At 35.5% G+C, this 23369-nt stretch overlaps 1 protein-coding gene across 2 annotated transcripts in view; it reads right to left on the bottom strand.

The window, feature by feature from the left end:
- ANAPC1 (anaphase promoting complex subunit 1) overlaps positions 1 to 23369 on the bottom strand; it is a 97973-nt gene that overhangs the window by 32878 nt on the left and 41726 nt on the right. For both annotated transcript variants that reach the window (XM_061210786.1, XM_061210785.1), the window contains exons 20-33: positions 22533 to 22624; positions 21577 to 21725; positions 18757 to 18835; positions 18323 to 18359; positions 18171 to 18241; positions 16069 to 16247; positions 13264 to 13478; positions 11403 to 11521; positions 7730 to 8001; positions 5363 to 5597; positions 3120 to 3211; positions 1643 to 1777; positions 1390 to 1472; positions 436 to 514 (exon numbers count right to left, since the gene is read on the bottom strand). In XM_061210786.1, the coding sequence (XP_061066769.1) occupies positions 436 to 514; positions 1390 to 1472; positions 1643 to 1777; positions 3120 to 3211; positions 5363 to 5597; positions 7730 to 8001; positions 11403 to 11521; positions 13264 to 13478; positions 16069 to 16247; positions 18171 to 18241; positions 18323 to 18359; positions 18757 to 18835; positions 21577 to 21725; positions 22533 to 22624 (1837 nt within the window). The remainder of the gene's footprint in view (positions 1 to 435; positions 515 to 1389; positions 1473 to 1642; positions 1778 to 3119; positions 3212 to 5362; positions 5598 to 7729; positions 8002 to 11402; positions 11522 to 13263; positions 13479 to 16068; positions 16248 to 18170; positions 18242 to 18322; positions 18360 to 18756; positions 18836 to 21576; positions 21726 to 22532; positions 22625 to 23369) is intronic.

The raw sequence follows: 23369 nt of genomic DNA, 5'->3' as shown, positions 1-23369 counted from the left end.
TAACAAAAAGAATCATACATAGATCTGTCTACATAATTTAAAGCCTTTCATATGCTAAAAGCATAAACATTGTAGAAAAGGGAAAATCTGAATCAAATTTATGCCAGTTACTGTAACTAATTATACCCTTAATAGTATTATTGCATTCTTAATAATAATGAAAGAATGTAAAATAAAGTAGTAATGAAGCCCCAGTGTCTTGTTACTTATTAGGAAGTTTTGAATAATAATGTGAAACGGTAAAATGTCACTCCAAGTATTATATATATCAAGGTGGTTGCCTTTCCTGGCAATTCCTACAGTTATATTTGGGAAATTTCAAAAGAACACTACCAATTATATATATACATGATGGATTAACAGTAAAGCTCCCTTGTGGAGACATTTTATAGACACCTCATGTTAACAAAAATTAAAAATTGCCAAGTACCATACCCTAAGTAAGAGAAATTCTGGCTTCACAAAGTCCAGCAAATACATGGTGTCGGGAGCTCGGAGCCAATCTGCAATGGATCTGTTGGTGGTGGATACCAGTAAGCGTTATTGCTCAAGTAGAGAATAAGATCATCAAGATCACAAGACAGATTTCAAGAATTTTCTTTCCACTCCAACCACTGTCCTATTTTTTCCCATAGTACTTCACCTCCTCCAACGTAATATTTAGTATGTATGTATGTCTTACTATAAGTTTCCTAAGGGCAGATATTTTTAGCTTTCTTTTGTTAAATGAAATATCTCCAGTGCCAAGAAAGCAATGTCATATACTTTCATCCAAAAAGTAGATGAATAAACCTGTTTTTAACCGCTTTGTTAATTTTCACTTTGTCTAAAAAAGGAATTTACAACATTGAAACATTTCTTTAATCTTAAAATGTTTTTTAAATTAAAAGACTTAAAACCCAACTTACTCTTCTATACAAAATGTAAAAGAATAAACGCCAAACATCTACTTTCAAGTGTCAGCACTAATTACAGGGCTTGGGGAGGCAGAAGGAATAGCTATTAAGAAAGCTCTTGAACTAAGCAGAAACCATTTTTATGAATGGTAACCAGGAATATAATAATGCTAAGTACTTCTGATTTACCCAGGCCTCATAACAACAAGCAAAATTAATGAAAAGGAATTTAGACATTGTTTGATTGTCAGTGACATCAACTATAAAATAAAAGTGAATAGAAACTGGCAACTGTATTATCAAATATCATTAAAATAACCAAATGTATTATTTCTAGATAAAACTCTATATAACTTGTAGTATCTAAGAGCACTAAAATCAGGCTGATCTAGCACAGGAGAGGTAAACACAGTAAGATAATTTAGTTTTACTACTGAGGTCAGAAAGGAAGTCACATGGTCATGGCAAGGGATGGGGTGGGGAGATGCGGTACCTGTTATTGGTTTTTAAGTAGATCATGGCCAAAGCGAGAGTGGCACCTGGACAAGTTACATCCACATTTATGGTATCTCCTTCCTATCAAAAGAAAAGTTTGTGTAAAAGAGCTTTGAATTATTATAAAATTCTTCTGAATACTAGCCTATGCTTAAAATTAACATATTTACAAATGTTGGTATGAAAACTACTATTTTCAAATTAACTTCTTAGCTTCCAGAAGTTTGATCTGTTGCTTGATTTGGACTTACTTTGATTTGATAACTTGGAGATTTATGTTTCTCCCTGTGCATCCCTGCTTGAAAGCGCCTATGGCCTCCAACCATGTACTGATAAAGCTGCTCGGGCACATTGAGATCAGACATACCTATCAAATTACTGCCGTGCTGTAAACGAAGTTAACAGACAAGTGAAAGGAAATTTTACAGAATAAGATCCATAACACATACCCATAACAAAGAAAACAATAAACTAACTTCAAAGCCAGTCTTCTGGGTTTTTTATCAATTAAAATCTCATGAGTTAATACTCAGTCTATTAATAATTCACATTAAAAATTATAATACATACACAGGCAAGTTAATACTTTCATTTCATAAAATACATAAAGGCTTCAAAATACAGTTAACTGCATTTAACAGTTAAAGAAAATATTAGGTAGGTAAATGAAACCTGAACTATGAACACCTGAATCCTTTCATCATTGTGCCTATGAACTATTCCAGCAATAATAACCATAATAATAACTTAGTGAACGCTTAACGCTCTTCCAGGCATGATTCTGCATGTTTAACATGGATTAACTTACTTAATATGACAATTCGATCAAATAGCTACTATTTTACAGGTGAGGAAAGGGAGGCACAAAGAGATTACGCCCAAGGTTACATAGCTAGTGAGGAGCAGCAGTGCATATAAAACAAGGCAGTCTGGTTCCACAGTCTATCGAGCTGCTTAACTACTAGAAAATACTGTAGTTAAATGATGTCAGGACTCACTGGTCAGGACCAGAATTCACGTCCCAATTCCCAGTATGATGCTTTTCCATTGTTTTATCTGTCTCTTTAGTTCATGTGTCAAATGTGAAGAGTCAAAAGCCTAAACGACAGTCAACTTTCTTTATATAATTCAGTTTCAGTATAACACTGTATTGGTGGTTCTTCAAAGGACCCACATTCCAGCTGACATAGTCATTTAATGTTTCTGGTAACCCTACACTACGTCTACTGGACGGGGTTAAAGATGGGGAGTCAGAATGATACTGCATTCTGTCACGAAGCAGCTGCTATTGTGGCAACGTCCTGGGATACCTAGTGAACACCAGGGCACCAAAAGAGAGTTCTGGTTTATCTCTAGTCCTACAGACTCTTAAGGCTCCCCATCATACACCCATTTTCACTTTTTTCTGTTTTCTTACTGAGTGAACTGTCATTTCTTCATCTTATGTCTTGAACTCTTTTCGAGAAACTTCATTCCCTTAGTTCATTCATAAACACTTATATCTAAGCCAGGGGGGGAAGAAACCTTAAAGCCCCATTCTTCACTACAATTTCTCTCCATTCCGAAATCTGGCACTTTGAAAAATATCCAGAAAGAAGAAAGAGCTGAGAATCACAGTAAGTTAAGTCACAGTAAGGCAGAGTGGTATTCAGAGTAAAGTGTCAAGGCTACTTGTCTCAAGAAGCAGAATTTGTAACTGAAGCATCTGCAGGCACAGACTCTGCTTACCCCCAAGCAAACCATGCCCAGAGCCAAGCCAGCAGCCAAAGAGTAAGACTCTCTGTCCGTGCAGTATTCCATTTCAGGACCAGGGGGTCGTCCTATAAAACAGAAAGTAACACAGTTCAAACTGGCCTCTTAAAATCCTAACTCGTAAAAGTTTTAGAGTTAACTTTCTAGTAAGTTGTATAAGAACTATGGATTCAATATAACCCCACTCAGAAAGATCTGACGTTATCACAAATGGTGTCCACAACTAACAGTTTACCACAAAATAAACCCCAAACATGGTTCTTCTAATTTGCCAATTTGAAAGCAATCACTTTAAAATACTGTCAAACCTTGAGTTCTATAATAAAAAAAAAAAAAATTACTAAAAAAGGGGAAAAATTTTTTAAAGGGGAGGGATGCTCAAAAAAGCTTCAATTTGTAATTTCTTTCCTTTTGTTCTTATTTTGTTAGCTTCAAATCTATTCATTAGATGTGGTGAAAACATGTTCAAATACTGATACGGAACAGGAAGGGCACTTCCTTTAAGTTTTTAAGAATGTTAAATATTATGCATCCAGACATTTATTTTGAATCTATATAATACTGAGCCTTACTATGATAGAATTTCTCTGTACTGATGCTCTAAGTTTGACTGGATGCAAAATTCATACTTTAAAAAGTACCCCCTAATTCTAACTCCACCCCTTTTAGGGCAGCAAAATGTATTATATATAAAGACCCCTTCCACCAAAAAAAAGTTCACATTCCTGGAATTTCATCCCCAGGAAAAAAATTTTTTTAAAAAGAAAGAAACATTATAAACAAGTAATCAGTGTAATGTTTATTGCTTAATTAGCAAAGAATTAAAAACCACCTAAAAGTCCTGAAAATAAGACAATGATTAGGCAATTTATAGAAAACCAACTCAATGAGCTATTCCACAATATAAAATTAATTTTAAAAGCCATTTATGACAATGATATATGAAAAGGGCAGTACAAAAACAGTATGTACATTCTAACTGTAATTATACAAAAGAGCATATGCATATGAATCCAGATGAAATCTTCTGTATACAATATGAAAGAGGTGTACTATGGCTGTGAGATATGTATAATGTTGGCACCATTAGATATCATTATGATATAGCCAAAGAATGTTAATTACACCTTGCAGATGAACAAGCTTTAAAAGCCAATCCTGAGTATCTTCTGAATAAGTGTTTCTCAGACCAATCACTTACGCTATTACATATTTTGCTGACAGGAAAATTTTAGTTCTGTGAATAATTTATTTCATCACTGTAGTTGACTACATTGTTGACTCCAATTCTTCACTGCCCTACAGTGCCAGTTATATACACATCCACACTCCTGACAGAGTTTCCTCTGTACCTGAATGTGCGACTGGCTTTGAACTAGGATCCTGGCTGGCACAATGTAAGCAAAGGCCTGAAATGCACTTCCATTATTTGGTTCTCCCTCTTGCCCTTCTGTCATCACCATAAAAGAAGCCTGGGTCCCAGAATAAGGCATTTGGAGCAGAGTCTGAGCAGCAGACCCATAAATCTACAGCCTGAAGCAGAGATGCCTGGGCAAATTTTGTGGCTATCCTGAAATATATGTAGAAAGATCCTGAATAGGATAGAACAAGACATACAAGTATGTATCTAAATTACTGAACGTACCAATAATGCTAATAGCATTTCCATTTCTCTGAAAAAGATGACAACACGTAAGACACGTTTCCAAAAAATGCAGACTTAGGAGAAAACATAAAAAATGCCTTTTATCATGAACATACCCACCAGCATACAGAGGAAAGCTGGAGTCAATCACTTCCATTCTGTTAGAAGTGTTGTTGTCCAACAGAATAAACATTGTGCTTTTAGGGATCAAAACAATCAACTTTGAATTTTAAGTGTACACCATTGCTAGACATTGCCTGGCAAAGACAGAGCAGGATAAGCAGCATGCTCACATGTGATTAAGACCTTAGGCTACCTCGTTAAATGGGACCACTGGAGCTCAATAACGGGCTGGCCAAGTAAGTATGCAGACCAATAACCTGCATAGTAACATCAGCCTTGGAAAACATTACTTTGTAGTTTTTTTCTTTATTAGTATAGCTCATCCTATGCTCACAAAAGCTACTATTTTTTCCTTAATTTTTATAATCTTACTAGTACTATCATTTTTACTTTGGTTCCTGTGGAATGGTAAAAATACACTTACGAAACCACAGCACTATTAATGCCATACCTATTTCAGCCAACAAGACTTCTGCGGTATGCCTATGAGCTGTCCCTTGATAAACAAGGCCGATGCCAACCACTGCAGCCACTTGGACGTTGTGAGGAACATCAAGCTCTGTGGACGTTGGGGGCAGGAGAGCAGGAATGTGGATGCTAAGAAGCCGTGTAATCGACATATCCATGGTGCCTAGTTTAGCAGCAGAAACACCAAGGAGCAGTCCAATGCTTGTCATCTCATGACCCTAAGACAGAAAACAGAATGAGACTTAAGTCACTACCAAAACAAATATGTAGTTTTAAATAAAATACTGCTTGCCAGTACTGTGACAGGCACAGTGAGAAGCTCCGAGAATACACAAGCAAACTAAACAGACAGGGTCCTTGTTCTGATGAAGTTAGTGCCCTTGGGGAAGGGAAAGTGTTAAACTAAAAATATATATATTATTGAAAACTCATCAAATGAAAAAGTATAAAGATTATGAAAGAGTATTTTAACAGAGCCTACTTTAGACTAGAAGGGACTGGAGAATTATTAAGAATCTCTAAAAAGTAAAATTTACAATAGAATGAGTACAAATTAGCCAGGCAAAGTGGCAAGAAGGGAGGGCACTCAAATTTAGAAAGTGAGAGAGAATGATGACAGGTGATGGAAAAACATGTAAATGACGCTGAGATGATTTTTAAAAAAACCCTCCCATTGATATTCAATTGACTACAAGGGTGCCAAGACAATTCAATGGGAAAAGAAGAGTTTTTTCAAAACATGATGCTGTGATAACTATACAGCCACTTGCAAAAGAATGAAATTGGACCCCTTCCTGACATCATACGTAAAAATTAACTTCAAGTAAGATGTAACTAAAAGCAAAAAAAAAACTCTTAGAAGAAAACACAGGTGTAAATCTATGTAATAGATATAAATCCAAGTGATCTTGGGCTAGGCAGTAACTTCTTAGATACGACATCAAATGCACAGTAACCAAAGAAACGTAGACATCAAATGCACAGTAACCAAAGAAAAGTAGATCAAAATTTAAAACTTTTGTGCTTCAAAGACACCATCAGAAAGTCAAAAGACAACACAATGGCAGAAAATTTCTGCAAGTCATGTATCTGTTAATGGACTGGTATTCAGATTACATAAGGAACTCTTACAACTCAACAACAAAGACAGCCAATTAGAAAATAAGCAAAGGATTTGAATAGACATTTCTCCAAAGATGACATACAAATGACCAATGAGCACATGTAAAGATGTTCAATATCATTAGCCATCAGGGAAATAAATGCAAATCAAAATCACACTGAGATATTACTTCACACCTACTAGGATGACTATAATTAAAAAGACAGATAATAACAAGTGTTGGCAAGAGTGCAGAGAAATTGGAACCCTTATGTATTGCTGGTGGGATTACAAAATGGTGCAGCCACTCTGGAAAACAATTTGGTAGTTCTTCAAACTTTAAAACAAAGAGATACCATATGACGCAGCAATTCCACTCCTAGGAATATACCCAAGAGAAATGAAAACATTCATCCACACAAAAATGTGTATATAAATGTTCACAGTAGCATTATTCATAATAGTCCAAAAGTAGTAATAACTCAAGTATCCATCAACTGATGAATGGAAAAATAAAATACGGTATATCCATACAATGAGTATCTATTCAGCAATGAAAAGGAATGAAGTGCTAATACATGGTACAACATAGACAAACCTTGAAAACATTACAGTAAGCAAAAGAAGCCAGTCATAAAAGACCATATATTGTTTGGTTCCGTTTATATGAAATGTCCATAGTAGGCAAATCCATAGAGACAGCAAGTAGATTAGCAGTTTGCCAGGGGCTGGAGGGAAAGGGAAACAGAGAGTGACTGCTACTAGGTAGGGGGTTCCTCCATGGGGTGATGAAGATGTTCTAAAATTAACAGTGGTAATGGATGCACAACTCTGTGAATATAATAAAAACCACTGAATTGTGTACTTCATATGGGTGAACTTCTTTGGCATAGAAGTGGAAAAGTTTACGCCAAGAGAAAGAGTTTGGTCTGCCAAGGAGCTAATACAATCCGTCTCTATGGCTGCAGCATAGGGAGTAAGGAAAAAAGAAGCACAAAGTAAGGCTGGGCAAGTGAGTAGGATCACACAGGCTCCTAGAATGAACATTAAGAGCAATGGAAGATCACTGAACAGTTTGACCAGGGAAGTGATATATTCCGATTTACACTTTAGAAAGATTTCTCTGCCTGCTATGAGAAGAATGCACTTAGAGGTACAAGACTGAAGAAGAGCAAACAGAACAACTAGGTGCTACTGTAATAGCCCAGGGGAGGCACAATGCCAGGAGCTGGCAGCACGAGTTCTCACCTTGGTCAGGTAGTCATGGATATTGAGAGTAGCCAGCTTGGTAAGGTGCCCGTTCAGACCCAGGGCCATGAGGAAGCCAGCATACTCGTTGGCTAACTCGGCATGCTTGGGCTTATTGTAGACAATCCAGGCTGAGTCGATCTGGGAGGCAGGGGCTATCTTCAGGCCGGCAGCCACGCCGTTATGGAAGCTGGCCCAGCTGGTCATGTTGGGAGGCACATCGATGTTGCCACTGTTCAGGTCTACTGTTGTGTTCCGAGGGGGTGCCCGCCCTATTCAGGCAAACAAAATTTTAAATTGAGAGAACAAAAATTCAGAAACCAAAATTGTTACATTTAGATTCTCTGAGAACAGAGATCACTTTTCTACATTCAAAACCCTTAACCCCATAATACCTGGAATGATGTTAGGTTACTACGCATACTTAAAGTTTTATACATGTGAGTCAAACTTGATGCAAGGTGGAAAAACCTTAACTGTATAAAATAATTCACTGTCCTTTCTGCTAAAATATATGGGACTATAATAAGATAACTGATACCAATTTAACTGTGTACAGATCTGATTAGGATACCCACTGCTTTGAAATCTTTCTTTCAAACAGCAGGAAGCTCACTGAAAAATAAAATGAAAATTAACATCACAAACTACATGAATAATAATTCCAACATGTGACTGACAACAATGATGTTAATTTCAAACGTGCCATCCCGTCTTTTTCTCTGGACGTTACGGAAAAATGATATTTTTAAAAAAGACAAGGAGCTTTATAAATTTGCTCTATCTCTTATCTATACATCTCTCTATATGATATAGAAATCTAACTACAAGCTATTGGTAAAAATGCCAAACTGCATTCAAAGATACCTATATAAAAAACATTTTATACACTTGAGTTACCCAGTGAACCATAAAAGAGTATTCACTAAATTTAAATTTGTGGTCAACTTATTTAAGAACAGTATAAATTAAATGTTCATGATGCTATGTTCTCTTTGAATGCCTTTTCTTGAGTGTTTTGACTACACTGCGTACCCGCAAATACTGAATTATCTCTATATTTTTAATATTCTGTATTAGCTCAAGTCATGGATGAATATTTAAAATAAATATTCTAAATACAGTAAGTCCCTTACATACGAACTTTCAAATTGCTAACTTTCAAAGATGCAAATGTGCGTTCGCGTGTCCAATCACGTAAGTTAGTTCACGCGTCTGGTGTACGCTGTCACGTGTGTGCATCCTCTACAAGTGGTTGTGCTTTTGTGTACTTTACTGTATGGTACTGTATAGAGTACAGTAGTACAGTATCTTTATTTCAAGCCCAGGATGTCCAGAAGCAAGCGTAAAAGCAGCAGTGATGTAGCTGGTACAGTGTAGCCAATTGTGTTAGTTGGGTACCTAGGCTAACTTTGTTGGACTTACGAACAAATTGGACTTATGAACGTTCTCGGAACTGAACTCGTTCATATGTAGGGGACTTACTGTATTGCATAAAGTTATACAGTTCGCTAGAGGTTTGAAAATATGGTTTTAAAGGAGTTCTGAAAGTTATGTAAATTTTAATTAGATGCACAGTGTCTTGTTTGTAGTCTATATACACATACACACACATACACAGACACAAGCATAAAATAAAATATATTTGTATTTACCATTTGCTTTTTGTACCTAAGAGCTAACTCAAATGCTGGTCTGTGATAGCACCACACTGGTGACAAGTTCATGAGTTATACTTTTACTTTCTCAAAAAGGGCAGAGAAATTAATAATGAAAAAGCAAGTAAAATTTCTAAAACAACAATTCAACATATGCATAAGACATAATATTTATACACAAGAGAAAATAAAAGGCAAAGGGTAAAGCAAATTTTCTTCAATAAGAATAATTACATACAAAAGCACAACAGGCCAAACCAGTGTCAGTTAAGGAACTATTTCAAGTGAACATTTTTTTCCTAAATGAATTTATTATTAAAACAAGATCATCTTTTTGGGGGGGGTGCTGGTCTGGGAGGGGGTCCTACCAGAATGACTAAAAGAATAAAACTTTGCATCAATGTCATAAATACATTTTAAATCATGCAAATTTAAACGCATTCAGAAAAAAAGAGACAATGATTCATGCATTTACTTTTTAACATCCACCCAAGCGTTACCGCCCAGATTTAATACATTTTAACATTTGCCAATTTTGCGTGAGATTTTCTTTTTAACCCAAACCTTTTATATGAAAACATTCAGTTAAAAGACTAATAAAATGAACACCTATACACAGTACCCTCCATCAAGATTCACTAATTGTTCTGATTCTGCCATAGCTGTTTTATCTCTAAGAGAGAGAACAATTAAAATACTGAAGGTAACTCTGCTTGCTGTGTCTGTCAATGAGATTATGGCTCCAGAAAAGGTGTGATATAGGATACGGGAATGTGTTCTTCACTAGCTGATCTCATTTTCTGCATGCTGCTAAAAACACAAGCTCTTTCCAAATCTCAGTGGGACCCTGGGTTTTTTAATTATGTAACTTAAAATATGGTGGAATGGTATTTGCATATACTATATCCTATACACTACTGTATGTATCATACATACGTTTTGTATGGGTCACATATACTATATACTTTAAGGGATTTTCAATAACAATTTCAGCTGTATACAACTGTCACATTTAGTATACATTCAAACCAGATCAGGTGGACGTGCACTGTAAAACCCATTATAATCAGTAATGCTGGGAAATAAGTACCCTTATATCTGGCAGAAGTAAAAATTCACGTAACCAACCAGAAAGGAAATTTGACAATATGTTACATCAGTCTTAAAATTTTGCTGCCCTAGGAGTTCTATCTAAGCAATTATCCTAAATAAATAAGATAAATGTAACCCAACAATACATTTGTAATGGCAAAAAACAATAATTTCCAAAAATACCAGGTGGTTTATATAAACTATATTCCATTAAGCGAAATATTCTGGAGCAAATAAAAATGAAGTTGTTGATTAAAAATGTGTATAAAATACATATACATAATTGTACACATATATATGCTAGATATAAAAGGATGCTCACTCACTATATAGCAAATTTTTAAAAACAATTTCTAAAACAGGTTTAAATTTTCTGATAAACAAATGTAAAATTATAAAATGGAGAAATAAAATTGGGAAACAAATAAACCAAAGTGTTATTTAACACTAGTGAACTCTAACAAGCTGGGACTACAATGAGTGACCATTTTTTCTTTTTGCTTAGTATATTTTCTTGTTTTTGTACAACCATCATCTATTCATACTAAGACATAACAAGACATTTTAAGACTAAATATTTTTACATATTGACTTTAAGATTATTTAAAGTTCAATAATCTCACCATTCAATAGTATCTTTCTAAACTTCCCCAAGTGCCTTTTTATATCTTGAAATGGTCTCATTAAAAATAAAATTTAGTAATGGCCTATATTCTATTTCCCTCAATATTTAATTTGATTTGCTATTTGAGCTTTGATAACCACTACAGTAGCTATTAACAATAATCACTACAGTAGCTATTAACAATATTTAAAATCACGGGGGATAGAGCATTTCTTTGGTTTTAACTACAATGATTCAAAAGAACTCCACTAAACATATACCCATTTTCCTTTCTCATTGAGCCCAGAATTTAACATACCAGTCAAATTCAACTTAGGGATAGGCAATGGCTCCGTTGGAACAGGATGGTATGAAAACAAGGTAAACATTCCCCGTCCTACTGGAAGAGCCATAGTTCGCTGACACAACTGGAGCAATCTATAATTAAAATTAAAACCAACATGTGAAAAAATTTTAAACAAAAAAAACTGGAATGTAATCTGTAGGCAAGTATTTCAAAAGCAGCAGTGCTGTGCAAGATGAAGCCACATCAAAGTAAATCCATACAATTCTTGAGTGAGTCATCTAAACACGGTTGTTCTCATTTTAATACTCTTACTCCCATCAGAAACTCTAAAGGGGAGGCACATTTCTTTCTTCTGTTTCATATTTGCTTTGAATTAAAACCAGCTGTTCTATAAACCAAGCCAACTCTCCCTAAGTATTCAAAAAGTAAAACCTATAATTCTACTCTAAACGATGCTAACCCTCTCAGAGGAAAATATCGTATTTGTTGGGTTTCCTCATTGTGCTGTAATCAGTTTAGCTGGGATCCTCCTCTCATCCTTTTTGTGAATATAGCCCAAGTGCCACCTCCATGGCCTGCACACAAGGTAAAAAAGGAAGTCCCTATTTTGGAGGTCAGTGGATTTCATGGTGTCTCCAGGGAACACAGAAGGAGTTTCATTTACTTGAAGGTGAGGACTTACAGGACTAATAGTACTATATGTCAACTATGTTCAAGGTTAAAATGGCTTCTACAGGCTATACTTTGAAACTAATACACTACTTTTTAATGTTTCTACGTTAAAATAAATGGCATCAAACAGAAACTGTGGAAGTAGGGGCGTTCATAACCAGGAAACACTTAACACAAGTCATATCTGAAGACACAGAAATATCCCTCCTCCTTCTGAGGCTAACTAGAGGCTGAAATTCTCTCTGCAGACAAAGTTATTCACAAGCACCCTCTCTCCCTAACTGTAAATATATATAGCTGCTTTTCTAGTTCATTGGTGAGGAAAATTTTGCTGTCCTAAGATTCTTTGGGAACACTGCCCCACATTAATTTAAAATCAGGCAAATTTAGAATCAGGCCAGCAGGCCATAACATGTTTAGCAGAAACATACATAATCCACAAAATTATAATAGTGAAAACAAAAACAGTATATCCCCCCCTTCCATTTAAGATGTCATTGATCTTAAGATGCAGCACTATTTCATGAGGTACTAAAAAAGAAAAAACACTGCCATTTAAACCATAACACCTACAAACACCTACAGACTGAAAGACATAATCTGATTTCAGAAATAGTAAAAGGTACAAAAAAAAAAAAAATCAGCATCATAGAATCAATGAACTCTGATAATAATCGCTAACTGAGGGGGAGGGGTGAGATGTGACAGGGTGAGAGAGTGTCATGGACATGTATACACTACCAAATGTAAAATAGATAGCTAGTGGGAAGCAGCCGCATAGCACAGGGAGATCAGCTCGGTGCTTTGTGACCACCTGGAGGGGTGGGGTGGGGAGGGCGGGAGGGAGGGAGATGCAGGAGGGAGGAGATATGGCAACATGTGTATATGTGTAGCTGATTCACTTTGTTGTAGAGCAGAAGCTAGCACACCATTGTAGAGCAATTATACTTCAATAAAGATGTTTTAAAAATAAAAAAAAAAAAAAAAAAAAAAAAAATAATCGCTAACTGCATTGAGCTTTACTATGTACTGGGCAGTGTTCTGAGCACCGTGTAGAAATGACCCACTTGATTCCCAGAGAAACTCTGTGAGGTGTGAATGCTACAGTCATGCCTATTCTTACAGTTGAACAAAATGAGGCAGTACTTAATTTTTTATTTAAATTTTTGTTTAAATTACAGCAGTTAATGTTTTCCGTTACCTGTTCTCTTTTTCCTCAATGAACTCGTGGTCACTGAGTTCTGGGTACTGCACCACATTGACGCGGACAGGATGCGCACTCTGAAGAAGCCTTCGCACATCCTGCACCCTTAAGTCTTCACTCCATATTAGTGACATCACCTCCTGATTCATGTCATTCATGCCATCATCTTCCTCCTCAGTTTCTGTTCCTGAAGGAACATCTGATGAGAGCACCTGAGTAACAGACTAGGTTGTAAAACTAATTTAAAAACCAGCCAACACACACTTATTGAACATGAGGATACACAGGATGAGGTACCAAGTCTACATCAGTGCAGAGAAAAAATATATTCCAAAGCAGGGCTGGCTTGGGTTCCCAATACATACTGGAACTCTAACCTAAAAATCTTTTTTTTTTAATTAATTAATTTTTATTTATTTATTTATTTATTTATGGCTGTGTTGGGTCTTCGTTTCTGTGCGAGGGCTTTCTCTAGTTGCGGCGAGTGGGGGCCACTCTTCATCGCAGTGCGCGGGTCTCTCACTATCGCGGCCTCTCTTGTTGCGGAGCACAGGCTCCAGACGCGCAGGCTCAGTAGTTGTGGCTCACGGGTCTAGCTGCTCCGCGGCATGTGGGATCTTCCCAGACCAGGGCTCCACCCCGTGTCCCCTGCATTGGCAGGCAGATTCTCAACCACTGCGCCACCAGGGAAGCCCCAAAATCTTTTTTTTTTAAGTATAATTATATTGCCCACTTGGAAACATTCTTTACTGAGCCAAGGGGAAAGCTTTCAACTTACGACAACAGTCAGGAGGCTGATTCCATTGAAAGATACATTCTAAATAAATTGTAAAAATCTAACTATATCCTAAATATTCCGAAAAGGACACAAATTACTGCAAACAGAATATTAACCCCACGCACTAAAGAACCAACACCAATTTAAATACTGTCTTTAGTTAATAGAAGCAGAAGAAAACAACCTGGAAGGATATAAACCAAGGGCTGGAGGAGGTCAGACAACACTTTCTCACTTCCGTACTTTAAATAGAATAAATCATGGTTGGTTTTCACTTTTTTTTTTCCTAAGTATGTTCCAACTATATTTCTTAAAAGAAAGGGATTAAATGAAGCAAAACAAGTGAGGAGAGTTAATTCCTTGCTTATCATTCTGTCCTCATAAGCTCAGCATGTACTTTACTGTGAGCCTTCCCAGTCCAAATAATTCAGTCAGACTTTAAGATAGATGTTAATAGCAGAAATCTCATTTTCTCTCAGAGTTTCAACTCCTTTCACAAAAGATTAACTCCTAGGTGAAATGCTGAAGTTTTGCAACATTTAATGTGGAAGCGACATTAGCCTGAAAAAAGAATAAAGGTAGATATGACTAGATAATCAGTCTGACTTTAACTGATAAAAATTTATTATAATTCCTATGGAATACCTAATTTTAAAAGAAACTACATTCTAATAGGTGAGTTAGCAATAAGATAGAGACCCAAATAGCTGATAAATTTGAGACAAGTTATAAAATGTAACCTCAAATAACTGAACAAATTGAATTTAGCCAGAATTACTTAAAATGACTTATAAATATAGATGAATAATTATCAATACCATTTGGCTTTAGTGCTAATGATGTTCTCATTCACAGTAAGAAAAGAGGTCTAAATGCTAAAGACTTATCTTGGTCAAGGTAAAGATAATCATATTATTAGCAAAAAAAATTTGGTTTTCTGTTTAAAACAAGACAAATGTTAATTCAACTAAGAGTTGTTATTTCAGTGCAAATTAAAAGACAGATGTGCTGGTACAGCCCTGCTGGAGATGGGATTCCCCCATGGAAACTGCTTCTGTCACAGATTCATTATACAACTGTGATGTTGGGAATAAATTTTGGTAACAGTCCCTGAAGAAGCGTTAATAGCCTAAGATCTAATGTGGATTATGAACAGTTACAGTGTATTGATTATTATGTGTTGGTTCAAAGGTTAATAAGAGATGAGCCAAATCTGCACTGTTTTCTCAGAGACATAAAGGACCAAAGTCACCAGGGGTGGAATAACCATCCCTGAATCCTCCTTGATCCTTAGAGTAAATGCAGTGCTACCATTTTTTTTTTAAAGTTAACTGGAGTTCTAGAAGAAGTTTTAAAAGTTCCATTTTTAAGTTTTAAAAGAGGCTGATTTTTAAAAAAAAGGAGGATAACGATATATTTCACTTTCTATTTGTAGGGTCTTAGAACCCATTCTTAAAAAAACAGATTTGAACATTGATGAAGGGCACTGTTTGAGGAGGGATAACATTAAGACAGCTTCTAAACAACTTTAGTGCCCCCCTGCAAAAAAATCTTTTTCCCGGGGCTTCAGTTTTATGTGATTAAAGATATATTTACACCTATGTAAAAGGTTAAATTTAAGAAATGTAACACATCAAAAAGGTATGAAAGAGAAAATAGTTATAATTTATTCAAATTCAGGACATTATGTGCTCTCCCTATTTCCACATAATAATTACAAAGTAGTTAATTACTAACATGGTACAAGTAGGGAATCAGTCATGGTAGCGGCTCTACTGACTCGGCACTTGTCCTGACTCAAGGCACAGAAAGGTCCAGGCAAAACAGAGCATTCACAAAATCTGTTCCCATGTTCGATTTACAATTAATAAGATTTGTCCAATTTTAAACCGTATCTAGCATTTAATATAAAAGATAATCTGCTATATACACTTGCAAAAAGACTTAAAGGAAAATGGAGAACATTTCTACTCTGATTTTATTGAGGCTAAATCTGAATATGGACTTTCCATACTGATACTCACAGATTTCCCTTTGGGCAAGTTTCCTTCACAGGCCTGCTTGGAAAGATCCTGACGCCCAATCAAGAGGCAAACAGCTTCCGGCCAGTCTGAAGCGGGCTGCTCCCTACAGTGATAAATCGCATCTCTGATGGGAAGAGCAACTCCAAAGGGAAGAGTTTCCAAGTCTCTTAAAGCGAAACCTTGTGGTGAAAGGGAGGGAGAAAATTTTTCACTTAGACTTACCACTGTCCCAATTATTCTCTGAGTGAAGTTAGTAAACTCTATCCTAACAAATAAGCAAGAAACTTGATTTTATTCATCTTACTACCAGACCAGTGTCTTGACCTCAGGGATTAGTATAAAAGTTTTGTTTTAAACAAAAAATTCCTAAAAACTTTAAGAAAAAGACAAACAATCCAATAGGAAAAACACAAAGGACAAAAAGACATTTCCCTGAGAGGAAACACAAATGGTCAATAAACATATGAAAAGATGCTCTATCCAATGAGTGATCAGGGAAATGCAAATTAAAACCACTAGAAAATAAAATTTCACACTCATTTGACAGACACATATTAAAGTCAATTGATACCAAGTGTTGGTAACCATGTAGAGCAACAGTAATTCTCTTCCACAGCCAGTGGTGGTGTATACGGACGGGTCCAACCACTTTGGAAAACATTCAGCATGTAGAGTTAGGTCCACCCCCATCAACAGACATACAGAAAGTTGTGCACATGGCACCAGGACATAAGCATTAAAATATTCATTAGTAATGTTTCATTATGGCAAAAAAGGGAAGGGAAGAAAGAGCCCAATTGCTATCATCAATAGAATGGATAAATAAGTTGTGATATATTCAAGCAGTAGATCATACAGCAGTGAAAATGAATGATCTTCTGCTACATGAGTCAACATGGATGAATCTTTAAATAATAATATTGAGTGAAGAAAATAAGATAGTAAAAAAACATGTTTATATTTATATCTATTTACATAAAGTTAAAAAACATACAACACTAAGCAATATATGAAGTGATAAAACTCAAAAAAAATTGATAGAAGGTAATACAAAATTTAGGTAGGGTACCGTACAGGTACTTTACCTCTAGTGATGGGCGTATGAGAAAAGGATGCCATGCAGGAGTAGATCCACAGGGCTTTCTACTACACTGGCAATGTTTTATTTCTAATGGTGGGTCACCAGGACATCAATGTTCATTTTATTATTATTCTCTAAATACATTTTATACACTCTTATATGTATACCGTATTTCATTTAAAACAACTTCAAATCCTCAGGTTAATTAATTTCTTCTGTAATAATTTTCCAAATTTTATAATATTATACATTATTTATTAATATAGAAAGTTGATTAATTATTGAGGTAAAAATGTTACCTTATTTGAGAATAACCCTTTTATTAAATACTATGTAATATACAAATGAATAGAACTCATATTTTTCAGCATAAGTATCTCATCTGTAATACTATATGACAATTATTGGAATTGTCAAGGAAGCATACAAAAAAGAACAGTGAAAAACTAAGTCATTTAGAACATTCTTTAAAAAGAATTCAGAAACATCCTGTAATATTCATTAAAGCATTACTTTCTAACATACTACTCTATAACATTCTCATTTTTTACATTTTCATATCAGTAATATTTTTAAAAAATTTTAGTTCATTTTTATAGGAAATTTTAGTATTTTACTCAGCTTAAAACCTAAAGGCACAGGCTTAGGAAGAGAGAATAAACTCTTTTCCTTCCTTTCCCTTGTCCCAGGTGAATCTGCCTCTTGATGCATAAAATCCCTGGCCTGTATCATTCAAAAGCATACCCTGAAATATTTACACATTACTTTTAGATTTTGCCAGAAATACTCATTTCTGATAGCCCAGATATTAGTATAGGGAAGCTGTGAGACTGTCAGGGAAAGGAAGGGTGGCTTGATGGGCCATGATCTCGATCCTGTGGGATCCTTCTGTAGAGCGAGAGGCCCTCCCTTCTCACGCCTTCCAGCTCTAGTGAGCTCTGAGGATGCAGGGCCTACTTAGGAAGGAGAGTCCAGGGAAAGGATTTCAAAGACACATGAAAAGTAACAAAGACCACCTTACCTACATTAGTCATCCAGACGACTAATCTCTCAGCTAGACTAGAAACTGATGTAGAATGCCTGAAACTAAACCTATAAAAGAACAAACATGAAGTTATTAAACATGAAGTTATTAAACAGACTGTGTAAAAGCACAATCTGAATAAAAGTCACCTGTTCTCCTCTTGTTCTGCTTGTGACTTCTGTGGGGCTAAAACAAAACGAAACTTTATTTTGATAGTTATCCTGGTAAAGAAAACACATAACATGTAGAAAACATTTGCAAATAAAAATTCATTAATAAACAACTGCTAAAAAATAATAAGCAGTACTCTGGCAGGCTGGAAAGTATAATCATTTCCCTGGGGCTAAAACAGTCCTTTTTAGGCACACTGAAAATGTAAAATTTATTAGATTTTAAGCAAACTTGGTCTCTAAAAGTCAGATGTGGACTCCAGACTAAAACGGTGCAATTATGTCACCTCTAAAATGAAGCAAGACATGGCCTCTAAAGTACACTTAGAAAATTTTTAATTTTTTTTATTTCAACTCTGATATCAACATCTATAAAAATTTGTTTGGGGAAGCTTAACATTCAACTGACTTACCTATACTTATTCTGGATAAATACTGTGAGGATTCATCAGAAACAGAACTTTCATCACCAAGTATGTAGAGTGCAATACTCTGCATAAGGAGAAAGTTAACATTATTTTTTAAACTATTGGGGCATAATTACATATAGGAAAATTCACCCACTTTAAATGTACAGCTCTGTGTTTTGACAAATGTTATACAATCATATAACCACTACCACAGTCACGATACAGAATGCCTGCATCACACCAAAAAGTTCCCTGGTGCCCCTTGGAGTCAATCCACTCCCTCCCCTACACCCAGCAGTAGAAACAACGCATCTTTTTTCTCTCCCTAAATTTTGCCTACTCTACAATGTCATGCAAATGGAGTCATAGAACATGTAGTCTTCTGTGCCCTACTTCGTTAACTCAGCACTCCTTTGAGATTCATCCACGTTACTGCATGTATCAGTAGTTTGTTTCTTTTTACTGCTGACGAGTATTCCATTATACAGATGTACCAACCTTTGTTTATCTACTTATAAACTGATTGACATTTGGGTCATTTTTGGTGAGGTACACCCTAACTCTCTAACCCTCTAGGCCTAACTCTTCTCTGCTTCAGCCTTCAAAGTTCTCGTTTGAATACTTGCTACTACCACTAAGATCTACACCTGCAGCTTTTTTTTTTTTTTTTTCTGAAACAAAGTAGCAGCATGATCTTATTAAAATGTCAGCACAATGCTGGAGGATCTTCAAGTCCTACATTCTAAACCAATACAAGCACTGTAAATGATATATTCCTAAAGCTAGCTGACATCATATCTAACAAAGATATAATATGAATATCTACAAATTGACTACTATTATTTAAGTTGGAGGCTGAACAACTCTGGCTTATCCATATTTCTCTAGCTCCTTTTTGGGTAGATATGACACTGAGTCTAACCCATTTCAGCAGAGTTGGACAGGAGCAATATATCTGGTGATTTCACCTGAATGTTTCCACACAAGCAGCAAGGAATGAAGAAGTTCTGGAATTAAGCTGCTCTTAATACACTGTGAATGTATTTAACGCCACTGAATTATACACTTAAAAATAGTTAAAATAATAAATATTATGTTATGTATATTTTATCAGCATTTTTTTTAAAAAAAGCAGAATTACCATTCTGCGTGTCAATTTCAGAGCCACAGGGGGTTCTGAAGCCTTTCTCAACATGAAGCAAAACAGAATGCGGAGTAAAGGAAAAGATGGGTGGGGAGCAAGGACATTCATATACTCCAGTGACATTTGGGAGAGGAGACAAAAGATCTGGTTCTCCTCTAAGTCTGGGAAGACTCCATCTCCAGAAAGGTCCACAAAAGACCTGTAGGCAGGCTACTCCAGTAGGGGGACCAAGAGACAGGAGTGTGAAGGAACTCACCTTTGCCAACACCCTCTGGTTCTATTTGAAGGTCTGATCTTGGATTAACTATGTATTAACAAAATGAATTAATTTTTAAAAATAAAAATTATTTTATTTTTAAAAATTCAAGTAGGATTTTTTGTAGCTATGGACAAGTTGATTATAAAGTTTAAATGAAAAGGCAAAGGAATTTAAATAGCTAAAGCAATTTTGAAAAAGAAAAGTAATGGAAGGAAAAGTCATACTAACCAATTTTAAGACTTACTATAAAGCTACAGTAATCAAGAGTGTGTGGACCACAACACAGATCAATGGACCAGAATAAAAAGTCTAGAAACAGACCCACAAGAATGTGGTCAACTGATTTGTAACAAAAGTGCAAAAGAGAAAGAATAGTGTTTTCAACAAATGCTGTTAAAAGAATTGACCATCCAAATGGAATAAAAATCTCAACATAAACCTCACATCTTATAAAAATTAACAAAATGGATCATACATCTAAATGTAAAACATAAAACTGTAAAACTTCTAGAAGAAAACTGGAGAAAATCCTTGTGACCTAAGCAATGAATTTATAGACATGACACCAAAAGCACGATCCATAAAAGAAAAAACTGGATAAACTGGCTTCATCAAAATTAAACATTTTTGCTTCACAAAGGAAACATTAAGAGAACAACAGAACATGACAAACTACAGGAGAGAATATTTGAAATCCATATATCTGACAAAACCTCATATCTAGGAATACTCAAAATATCACTAGCCATTAAGAAAATGCAAATTAAAACCACAATGAGATATCACTACACATCTATCAGAATGACAAAAATTACAAATCATGACAATACCAAACACTGACCAGGATGCAGGGAAATTGGAACTCTCACACATTGATGGTGGAAATGTAAAATGGTACATATACTCTGAAAAACAGTTTACAGTTTCCTAAATATAAATATATTAATCTTAAATATATACTTACTATATGGCCATCAATCACACCTCTGGGTATCTACCCTAAAGAAATGAAAACTCTTGTTCATACAAAAAACCTGGACATGAATGTTTACAGCAATTGTATTCATAATTGCTAACAACTAGAGTCAACCCAATTATCTTCAATGGATGAATAGATAAACCAATGTGATATATCCACACAATGTATAGCTGGCACTCAGCAATTAAGTGCAACGAACTGCTGATACAGCAACACTTGGATGAATCTCAAAAGCATGAGGGAATTTTCTGAGGGGGGTGATGGAACTGTTCTGAATCCTAATTATGGTGGTTATGACATGAACTCTACATTTGTTGAAATCCTCAGAGCTATACACAAAATGAAAAAAAGAGTTAATTTAACTGTATGATAATTTAAAAAATTATACTGAAAGAGAAACAGAAAAAAACAAACAAGTTCAGCAACACTTTGAATACATACCAAGACTACAAGTCTGCTTCTTTCACAGATGACAGGGAGGTAAGGATAGGGTGGCATTCCTTCACCCTTCAGACAAGAACTCACCCACTGATAAATACTTGGTGGCTCAGAAGTAAAAAATGATGGATGATGCATAAATCCTGTTTGTCCTTTAAAATTAGATAAATTTTATAAAGATACATTAATACAATACTGTTTTATTCTAAAGGAAAAATAATCAACAATACCTATCATTTGAAAACAATCAGAATAACATTTTTCCATAGTCTCCAAAATGCTTCATGTTTTCTGCCACAGTAAGTAACTGACCATAGTATAATATGTGGAATTTAATTGACTAATATTTTATCCAATCCTGGAAGGAAATTTAGAAAATTCTTGTGTTCAAGGCATATAAAGAATCTAACCAAAAATTTCTGTCCTAACCCTAAAGATGAGAAAACAGACAAGACACCCAGGATTGTGCTCTGTTTTAACAACTGGGCCCCAATCCTGAGTCGCTTTAACTCAGGGTCTAAGACAGTACAGTGGTTATGGAAATGTTCTGTATCTGTACTGTCCAATATGGCAACCACTAGCCCCATGTGGCTACTGAGCACTTGAAACGTGGCCAGTGCAACTGAGGAACTGAATGTTTAATATAATTAACTTAAATAGCACATGGCAGGTGGCTACTAACTGGGCAGCACAGGACAGCAAAGCACCCTTGGCACTGGAAGCTCTAAGCTTTTGCAAGGCAGAAACTTAGGGATGAGTAACATTTTCCCCCTACACTGAAGAAATTATGGCTTACTACAAGTCAGAGACCAAACACTACAAACTAAAATCTGCCTAGTGGAAAGACACTGCCCCTGATTTAGCGGCTAATGGTAAGAAATATATCCTCTGCTATTCACCAAGAAAAATACAAACAAATGTCACTACATTGTTCAGAAAACCTTTAACAGCACACTTACCTTGATCAATTGTACACACTTGTCCAGTAGTTCTGACAAGTGTTGGGTAATCTCTATAGTAATGATCTACATAAGCCTCCAATTTTAAGTCCCTAAAACAATAAGAACATATAAAAAAGAAATAATAAGGAAGGTATTATAGCATTTTCCTCCCAAGAGTTAGAAGGACTCATCAGTTGAACTTTTCAATTAAAAAAATTTACTTATGAGAAAGAAGACAACCAGATCTAGAGCCTCTGTATTCTATTTCTGGACTTTAAAGTGCCCAGTATGACAAATGGAACCCAAACTCCTTTTGCTAGATGAATTTTGTGGATAAAACTACTGTGAAAACACTGTGGTCCATTTTCTCCTCTTTTAATTTATTAGCTGTGTGATCGTCAACAAGTCAACTCTATGAATCTCAGTATTTTTTCTTCTAGAAAATGGAGAAACACCAGTTAACTCACTCTCAAGTTTTTAAGATTAAATAAGATAATATGTGTGAGAAATACTTTACAAAATGTAGAACACTTTACAAATGTTACCTGTTTCAGAGAGCCATGATTAGGGTTTGAAAATCATTTCATTACAAAAGTATTTTCATCATAGTAATGATTTGTCATTAGGAGAAACTGACCATCAATTAAAACTGCCATGTCTCAGAAAAGAATTTCAGTATCTCAAGGAAGATAACAGAAATTAGAAAACATACTACAACCTTAACGCAGAGGTTGGCATTTTGATTCAAAGTTAACTTTCTTTATCACCAAGGGTCACAAAGTCTCAAATAACACCTAAGTATGACCTTCCCAGTTCAGTGCCAAACACAAGGTGCTAGAAAGGCTTTTAAAAATA

Source organism: Eubalaena glacialis, chromosome 14 (assembly GCF_028564815.1).
Source record: "Eubalaena glacialis isolate mEubGla1 chromosome 14, mEubGla1.1.hap2.+ XY, whole genome shotgun sequence".
Lineage (NCBI taxonomy): Eukaryota > Metazoa > Chordata > Mammalia > Artiodactyla > Balaenidae > Eubalaena > Eubalaena glacialis.
Note: the sequence above shows the minus strand (reverse complement) of the source record. Positions and strands in the feature narration are given on the sequence as shown.